General features: G+C 49.6%; 1 protein-coding gene across 1 annotated transcript; it reads right to left on the bottom strand.

Annotated features, from left to right (window-relative positions):
- Nucleotides 1–3,318: 3,318 nt before the first annotated feature.
- On the bottom strand, nt 3,319–6,858 carry LOC137305333 (pleckstrin homology-like domain family A member 2). Its single transcript, XM_067974176.1, has 2 exons — nt 6,255–6,858; nt 3,319–4,425 (listed from the first exon to the last, which is right to left on the bottom strand). The coding sequence occupies exon 1, from the start codon at nt 6,659–6,661 to the stop codon at nt 6,272–6,274; it is 390 nt and encodes a 129-aa protein (XP_067830277.1). The 5' UTR covers nt 6,662–6,858; the 3' UTR covers nt 3,319–4,425; nt 6,255–6,271.
- Nucleotides 6,859–9,778: the final 2,920 nt, after the last annotated feature.

Here is a 9,778-nt window from a genome sequence, read left to right as displayed (position 1 = left end):
CATTGAGCCAGTCTGTTGTTCAAGAGACAATTCATGTAATGAATCAACTGATACCTGCTCACACTGAGTGTGAAAGTGACTGAGTGTGAATGAGTGTATGTAAAAGGAGTGAGTGTGTGAGAGTGAGTGGGTGAGTGTGTGTCTGAGTCTATATCTTTGGCAGGATATGTGGGAGTTTTAATCCTCCACATCCTATGGATTACCAAGTTTCATTATTTCCTCCACCATCCTTATCTCAACCCCTCAGCCCCTCTGCTCGATACCCCTCAGCCCCTCTGCTCGATACCCCTCAGCCCCTCTGCTCGATACGCCTCAGCCCCTCTGCTCGATACCCCTCAGCCCCTCTGCTCGATACCCCTCAGCCCCTCTGCTCGATACCCCTCAGCCCCTCTGCTCGATACCCCTCAGCCCCTCTGCTCGATACGCCTCAGCCCCTCTGCTCGATACCCCTCAGCCCCTCTGCTCGATACACCTCAGGCCCTCTGCTCGATACCCCTCAGCCCCTCTGCTCGATACGCCTCAGCCCCTCTGCTCGATAACCCTCAGCCCCTCTGCTCGATACCCCTCAGCCCCTCTGCTCGATACCCCTCAGCCCCTCTGCTCGATACCCCTCAGCCCCTCTGCTCGATACCCCTCAGCCCCTCTGCTCGATACGCCTCAGCCCCTCTGCTCGATACCCCTCAGCCCCTCTGCTCGATACCCCTCAGCCCCTCTGCTGGATACGCCTCAGCCCCTCTGCTCGATACGCCTCAGCCCCTCTGCTCGATACCCCTCAGCCCCTCTGCTCGATACGCCTCAGCCCCTCTGCTCGATACCCCTCAGCCCCTCTGCTCGATACCCCTCAGCCCCTCTGCTCGATACCCCTCAGCCCCTCTGTTTGACACCCCCAGACACACACGCACACGCACACACACACACACGCACACATACATTTACATACACCCACACGCACATGAACCCTGGCTGATTGATCAGCAGGGAGGAGAGCGATTAATGGCACAAACTGCCTCAGCCACGCCCTCCGGCCCTGTATCTGCACACGCTCACACTCATTGGCCCAGCTGCTCGGCCAATCACCTCTCCTCTTCGCAACGCTCCATTCATGTCCCCGGCTGCCAATTGGTGGCTTGCTGAGCCCACCTGGCTATCTCCACGGCAACAGCAGGAGCAGCCATTCACAAATTCTCTGCCGTGTCTTACCTGGAACATCTGCATTCCAGCTGGCAGGCTAGCCCCGGTCAAACAAAGTGACAAAGACGGTCAGTGGCGTTGATGCGGGCAGGTGATCCTTCTGTTAACTCATTCTGTACCAGGGCCAGTTAAAACTCAATGAAAGAACTTGCATTTATATATCGCCTTTCACCACCTCAGGACGTCCCAAAGTGCTTTACAGCCAATGAAGTATTTTTGACGTGTAGTCGCCGTTATGATGCAGGAAACGCGGCAGCCAATTTGCGCACAGCAAGATCCCACAAACAGTAGTGTGATAATGACCAGGTAATATGTATTTTAACGGTGTTGGTTGCGGGATAAATATTGGCCAGGACACTGGGGAGAACTCACCTGCTGTTCTTCGAAATAGTGCCAAGGGATCTTTTACGTCCACCTGAGAGGGCAGACGGGGCCTTCGTTTAACATCTCATCCGAAAGACGGCACCTCTGACAGTGCAGCACTCCCCCAGTACTGGCACTGGGAGTGTCGGCCTGGATTATAGGCTCAAGTCTCTGGAGTGGGGCTCGAACCTAAATTGATGGAACGAAAATCAGGCGTGTTTTCCTCTACATCCTGCCCTTTAGGCCAAAGTGCAGCACGGGCAGTTTCTGACCTGTTATTTCTTGGACGGAGACACTGGCGAGCATTCCCACTGCGAGGAGGAGAGATAGAGGGAAAGGGTTAATGCTGCGAACAGGCTACAATCAGCCTGAATTTGGGTGGGGGAGAGGGGGAAGGGGAGCGGTTTGGCGGTTTGCGTCTCTTAGGGGTTAAAGCAAACAGACGCCAACTGCCTGAACTCTTTTCTCTCCCCCCACAGCATGTATTCTCACACCCTGATCTGTAGCGAGATTTCATCAGCAACAGATGACACCTTCCAACTCCGGCTGCACCAACAGTTCAAATATTTGCACATTCCTCCTCTCTCAATTTCTCGATTGTTCCCAACGACAGGCGGGCGTCAGTTGTTCAATGTTTGTGGCACCAAGGAACTTAATTCCATTCATCCAAACTCCACCCTGTAAACAGGTGGACGTAAAAGATCCCTTGGCACTATTTCGAAGAACAGCAGGTGAGTTCTCCCCAGTGTCCTGGCCAATATTTATCTCGCAACCAACACCGTTAAAATACATATTACCTGGTCATTATCACACTGCTGTTTGTGGGATCTTGCTGTGCGCAAATTGGCTGCCGCGTTTCCTGCATCATAACGGCGACTACACGTCAAAAATACTTCATTGGCTGTAAACAGGGCGGAGCTGGAAAGGGCCAGTCCGTTTGTTTATTTTAGTCTCTGAGCTGGCCCTGTGTCCGGTGTCTCCACTCCGGGATCCAGTTCCCCCCGAACTTCCGTTACTCCGGGTCACGGTGACCATCTTAACCCTTTCAGGGGCTGCGTCAGCCATGGCTCAGTGGGTCGCGCACTCACCTCTGAGTCAGAAGGTCGCAGGCCAGGCCCTCACCCTGCGTCCAAACCTGTGCTCTTTCCAGCGGGGGTGGTGAAGACGGGGAGCAGGAACCCTGGCTGATTTTTGTCCGCTGTAGCTCAAGGGGAATGAGGGCCCAACTGAGATCATCTAACCCAGTACACGTTGGGGTTCGAACCTGGGATAGCAGCATGAGGAGGCCACTCGAGCCTGCTCTACCACTTGATCATGGCTGATCTGTCCCTCAGCTCCATTTATCTGCCTTTGCTCCATATCTCTCACCACCCTTCCCTGACAAAAATCTATCGATCTCAGCCTTGAGAGCTCCAATTGTCCCCCAGCCTCCACGGCCTTTTTGGGGGAAGAGAGTTCCAGATTTCCACTCCCCTTTCTGTGAAAAAGGGCTTCCCTCATTACACTTCTCAATGGCCGGGCTCTAATTTCAAGACTGTGCCCCCTCGTTCTGGATTCCCCCCATCAGAGGGAAGTTTCTCTGCAGCTACCCTATCGAATCTTCTTGTTGATGTACATGGCTCAGTACGACTCTGCAGCACAATTATCAACCGAGCACTGGGAAGCTCTCCACTCTGTACATCCCGTGACACCCGTTGCTACGGGCGATGACACCTCTTCAGGTGAATTGGACTGTTTTGAATGAGGAACTGACAGCACAACGGGTGACATTTGTTTTGGTTTTATTAAAACCATACATACACATTATAAATACATTGAAACTTAAATCTAGAGAAATAAGTACAGCAAGAACCACAGGATAGAGGCAATAATTAGCTGTGTCAGCTCAACCAAGAGGCCCCGGCCTACAGGTACCTACAGCAAGTCAGCTGGCCGACTGAACGCCAACAGAGGAGCATGGACTTGAGGCCTCTTCCTGTGAGCAGCCAATGGACTTTACAGGCAGGATGGAAAGGCCCGCTGTTTTCATGAGTAGGGGTTGCCAACTCTGGGCTGGACATATTCCTGGAGGTTTCATCACATGACCTCCTCCCGCCAACTGCCCCGCCCCCACACTCCCGCCATTGGTCGCCCGACATGTCCAACCTTGCAGTGCCCCGCCTTCCCACGGCTAATTGGAAAGCGAGTAGATGCTTTGTTAGTCGATTGGATGATTCTTGACTGTCAGTCAAACAGCCTTTCCCTCATGTCCAACATTTTTCTAACTAGTGAACAAAAGTGTTCAAAGAAAAATTTTTTTAAAACACAATTTTTTAAGGTCCCTATGATTTTTCTCCTAAGTTTTTGCTCCCACCAGTGTCCTGGAGATTAGACTTTAATTCCTGGAGACTCCAGAGCAATCCTGGAGGGTTGGCAACCCAAGACTGATCACTGGGGTGCAGTTCTGAATTGGATTTGCTTTTAATGCTGTTCTTCTAAAAGGATCTAATCAACATGAGAGAGAAACAAGAATAGTCCTACCAGGGAGCTCAAAATCTGATTTTCACGCTTCAAATATTAAAGGTTTATTTGGTTCTGCTCTAATCCAGTTGGAATCAACCCACTTCCATTTATTGTTTCCTGGTGATTTACAGCAGGAATGTTGGGATAAGTCAAACATTGTTCCCAACTCTCTCCGTTTTGGCAGAAGACCGTTATCTGCTGTTAAATTGGGCGATTGGCAAAACTTCATTGTTAATGGTGAAGATGGCAGGTAACTGGCTGGAATTCCTTCCCAAGGTTCTGGGAGGGAGCAGCTTAGAAACTTTTAGCCAAAGAGTCACAATTGGTCCCAACAACGAAGGTGCTTTGGGAATCAGTCCCATCGGCAATCTAGAGAAAGAGATGGGGAAAAGAAGGTCAGCACTTTATTTACATATCTATAGTGCCTTTACTGTAGTAAAACATCTCAAAGCACGTCGTAGGAGCGATTATCAACCAAAATTTGACACCGAGCCACATAAGGAGATATTAGGACAGAAGGAGGTAGGTTTTAAGGAGTGTCTTAAAGAAGGAGAGAGAGGTAACGACGCAGAGAGGTTTAGGGTTTAGGGAGGGAATTGCAGAGCTTAGGGTCTAGGCAGCTGTAGGCACGGCTGCCAATGGTGGGGTGATTAAAATCAGGGATGTGCAAGAGGCCAGAATTGGAGGAGCGCTGAGATCTCAGTGGGTTGTAGGGCTGGAGGCGGTTAGAGAGGTAGGGAGGGGTGAGGCCATGGAGGGATTTGAACACAAGGATGAGAATTTTAAAATCGAGGTGTTCCCAGACCGGGAGCCAATGTAGGTCAGCGAGCAGAGGGGTGATGGGTGAACGGGACTTGGGGCGAGTTAGAATACGGGCAGCATTCCCCCCTCAACCAACACCACTGAAGAAAAATTAGATTAACTGGCCGTTCATCTCATTGCTGACTGTGTGTTCCTCTTGCTGTGTTTGCCTACATAACAATAGTCACTACACTCCAAGTATGACGTACTTTGAACTGTTTTGACAAGCCTACGGGATGCTTTGTAAATGTAAGTTTTTTCCCCTGCACCTCTGCCCATGGCTATGAAGTGTTTCTGAGCAATTTAAGAAGTAATCTCCTACCTGCCACTGGTGAAGCCCTTAACCTCCCCATAGGACCATAACCGTCATCAGGAACTGAGCAATTGGAGAATTATGGGATGTATCCGTTAGTTCTGCTGCTTCGAGCGTCAAAGGCTGACCACCAACTCACGGTTTTATTGTTAAGAAAGAAAGACTTGCATTTATGTAGCACCTTTCACAACCTCAGGACGTCCCAAAGCGCTTTACAGCCAATGAAGTACCTTTTTAAGGTTGTAATGTAAGAAACGCGGCAGCAAAAGTGCACACAGCAAGATCCCACAAACTGCAAGATCCCATAAACAGCAATGTGATAATTGACCCTGTAATCTGTTTTTTTAGTGATGTTGGTTGAAGGATAAATATTGGCCCAGGACATCGGGGGGAACTGCCCTGCTCTTCTTCAAAATAGTGCCATGGGATCTTTTACGTCCATCAGTTTAACACCTCATCCAAAAGACAGCACCATCCGACAGTGCAGCACTCCCTCGTTACTGCACTGGGAGAGTCAGTCTGAATCTTGTGCTCTGGTCTCTGGAGTAGGGCTTGAACCCATGACCTTCTGACTCAGAAGGCAAGAGCACTACCGACTGAGCCACAACTGGGAGTGGGGCTCAGATTTCTGACAAAGGAACCCAAGAGTCTGATGCAGCTGCGACTGGTTGGTGGGAAGGGAATCCTTAAACAAGAGGCAACTTCCCATCAGTGATATTGGAAGCAACTTTGATGGACAAGCCTGAAGAACATTCTGAATCAGAAGCCCCGCCCATAACTTGAACTTGTCTTTTCTCTTTCAGATGCTGACTGACCTGCCTGTGTATTTCCGGCACATTCCGGGTTAATTATTGGCAAGGAAACACCGCTCGCTTTATCGGAGATTATTCTCCCGAAGCTAACCGGAACCTGGCAACGAGCAGTTGAATGCTCCCCGGCAACGCTGGCCTTCTAGCCCGCAGAGGGGTTGCTGCGCGCCGCGCATGACTTGGCCGCAATCCAGCGGCTGTTTCTAGGCCTGGTCCCCCCCCCCACCCCCACCCCCACCCCCACCCCCACCGCCCGCTCGTACTCCCCGGTTTACCTGCCGCGAGCGAGGCCTCACGAGGCCCATCCCCGCCACCTCCTCGCCGGCTTGTGCGACCGCAGCTCCTTCACCGCCTGCTCGTTCTTGAACGCCACCAGCGCCAGCGTGATGGCGGCGTTCCAACAGGTCGCGTCCTGGCACCGGAAGTCGATCTCCCTGCGGTCGGTGGTGACGATGGTGAAGTAGACTCGGCTCCCCTTCCTCTCCACGCACTCCAGCTTCCGGATGGACCCGAAGCTCAGCTCCTTGTGCCTGCGGCCCTTCCTGTCACCGTCGACGAACAGCAGACTCTCCTTCGTCAAGATGCACTGCTTTGTCTTCCAAAGCTGGAGCAGGTTCTCGCTCCTTTTCTCCAGTTTCCCTTCTTTTATAGCTCCTCTGGATGTCATGGTCAGTCCCTTCATATCGCCCCTCTTCTTTTCCAAATCACCCCAACAGGTTACCTCACTATCGGCCGACAAGGACTTTTCATTAATAAAAAAAACTCAGTCTCTACAAAGCTTCCAGATTGTATCGTTGGGATAAGAGAGATCTGTTGATTATCTCCTTTCTCTCTCTGTCTCGCTGCTCAGCTGATCTCCCTTTTGCTGCCTTTAAATGGGTCAGTCTCGGAAAGGCAGCTGATAGACCCCACCCCCCCATCATGACATCAGTGGCAAACTAACAGGGGACTCCCACTTCCTTAACTCTTTCAGGTCCACTTCCTTGTTGATGTGAAAGGTGTTTCACCATCTTTCTTTCCGTTTACCGATTCTACAAATGAACGATAAATGGGGCCTATTGCAGGCTTTTTTTGTTCTTTAATCTGAAGGGAGATGCTGTGGGGCAGAGGCCTTGACAGTTTCAGGCCATTGAGGTCTTGTTTTTCGTTCCTATATATAAATCTTGAGTTTCTAGGAGAGTGTAGCACCATAGTGGGATAAAAAAAAAGGGGGGGAATAAAAACAGGACTGGTGGAAATCAGGAATAAAAGCTGGGATTGTTCCCCTCAGAGCAGAGGAAGTTACAGGGAAATTTAATAGAGGTGTTCAAAATTACAAGGGATTTTGATAGAGTAAATAAGGAAAAATTGTTTCTACTGATAGGAGGGTCGGTAACCAGAGGACACAGAATTAAGATAATTGGTAACCAGAGGGGAGATGAGAATTTTTTCTACGCAGCGAGTTGTGATGATCTGGAACGCGCTGCCTGAAAGGGCGGTGGAAGCAGATTCAATAGTAACTTTCAAAAGGGAATTGGATAAATACTTCGAAAGAAAAAATTTGCAGGGCTTTGGGGAAAGGGTCACTGGGTGGGGGATTAATTGGATAGATCTTTCAAAGAGCCAACACAGGGAAATGTTTATGATTTTAATTAAGGATTAGAACATCAACACATTAGACTCCGAGACCAACAGATGAATTTTGGTCGCCAACCCTCCAGAAATGTCCTGGAATCTCCAGGAATTACAGATTAATCTCCTGGAGACTGCTACGAGCAACACTGGAGAAAAAAAATCATAGGGGCATGAAAGAAAATGTGTTTTTTTTTTCATTTTCTTAGAACATTTTTGTTCTTTAGTTATTAAAATAATGGAGATGGGGAAAAAAAGGCTGTTTGACTGGGAGGAGCGATTGGAGGCGAGAGGTGATGAAACCTCCAGGAATACGCCCAACCGGAGTTGGCAACCCTAGTTGAGTTCCCAATCGGTGGTGCGGGGGAAAGGCATCAAAGTTGAGACCAAGTGCCTCCCACAGGGAGGGAAGAAAAAGAAAGAACTTGCATTTATATAGCGCCTTTCACAACCTCAGGACGTCCCAAAGCGCTTTACAGCCAATGAAGTACTTTTTGAAGTGTAGTAACTGTTGTAAGGTCAGAGTGAGGGTCATTCCAGGCTGGCATTTGTCATGGGTCATCTTACCAGCCATATCCTCCAGAGTGGCAGTGGATGGTGCCTTGGGTGGAGAGGACTGCTATCTAACAGGGTGGAGTCAGTTACTCTCCTAACTCTGCTGACTGTGGACTCTGTCATCGAGTGGCATTGCCATGAGACAACGCCATGTGTAGACAAGGCTTGCAAATGTATTTTTTAAAAGGGTGCGCTGTCGGTAACTGGCTCAAGCATTGCTGTTAATATCTCTTTAAGTGTCAGCTGCTGGTCAGTGGTAGCACTCTTTTCGTGCATCCCTGATTTTCATCGCTCCACCATTGGCGGCCGTGCCTTCAGCTGCCTCGGCCCTGAGCTCTGGAATTCCCTCCCGAAACCTCTCCACCTCTCTCTCTCCTACTTTAAGACGCTCCTTAAAACCTACCTCTTTAACCAAGCTTTTTGTCATCTATCCTAATGTGTAACATTTTGTTTGATAATCATTCCTGTGCAGCACCTGGGGACGTTTTACTACATTAAAGGCGCTATATAAATGCAAGTTGTTGTTGTTGTTGAGTCAGAAGGTCATGGGTTCAAATCCCACTCCAGAGGCTTGAGCACAAAATCTCGGACGACACTTGGCATTTTGGTTTTACTGACACTTCTCGGGAGCCTTGGAAGGTTTTTCTACAATAAAGGCTCCAAATAAATGCTTTAAGTTGTTGAGTAATTGTACGGTATTGCAGTGAAACACGAGTTTACAGTCCATGAAAACTGATGATTAGGTCACTGGGGGCTGAAGTGATTCTTCGGTCATTGAAGGCAACTGGAAATGGTCTCACCAATCCCTAAACGACTCGGCTTTTATTCTTAACTGGTTACAAATTAAAGCGAAAGAAGAAATAATCTGCTCCAAGCATCAGAGTGGATCGAGGCTCCTGTACAACAAGAGCAGGCTGCAAAGCAGATTAAGCAGAGTAATCTCCCATCGTTGAATGTACTGTAAACACCAGATACTTCCCCAAAAGACACACCCTAGAGGTTTGGACCAGTTATCCAACAGCCTACAGGAAGGAGAGGGCACCCAGGGTTGAAAGGAAAGGAAGAAATCTTCAAATTTAGAATTATGAATACACGGTTACCCTGCGAATGGGATTGAAAAGGCCATTAATTAGAACATTAAATCCTATTGTCCAGGGTGGGTTTTACTCCGGCACACCTTCTCAGGAGAGATTGGATTCTAATATTAAATACAGCCAAATTAGTCCGAGATTAGGAGCATTTCATGTGTGTGAATATGCATTTAATTACTTCTAAAAATTTGATCAGCCACAGCTAGGCCCTGCTCCCTACACGTACCCTTGTACAACTGGGCCCTGCTCCCTACACGTACCCGTGTACAAATGGGCCCTGCTCCCTACACGTACCCGTGTACAACTGGGCCCTGCTCCCTGCGTGTACAGCTAGGCCCTGCTCCCTACACGTACCCGTGTACAAATGGGCCCTGCTCCCTACACGTACCCGTGTACAACTGGGCCCTGCTCCCCGCCTGTACAGCTAGGCCCTGCTCCCTACACGTACCCGTGTACAGCTGGGCCCTGCTCCCCGCCTGTACCCGTGTACAGCTAGGCCCTGCTCCCCACGTGTACCCGTGTACAACTGGGCCCTGCTCCCT

This window comes from Heptranchias perlo, chromosome 40, assembly GCF_035084215.1.
Source record: "Heptranchias perlo isolate sHepPer1 chromosome 40, sHepPer1.hap1, whole genome shotgun sequence".
Taxonomy (NCBI): domain Eukaryota; kingdom Metazoa; phylum Chordata; class Chondrichthyes; order Hexanchiformes; family Hexanchidae; genus Heptranchias; species Heptranchias perlo.
The sequence above is the reverse complement of the archived record's forward strand: the minus strand, read 5'-3'. Positions and strand labels throughout refer to the sequence as shown.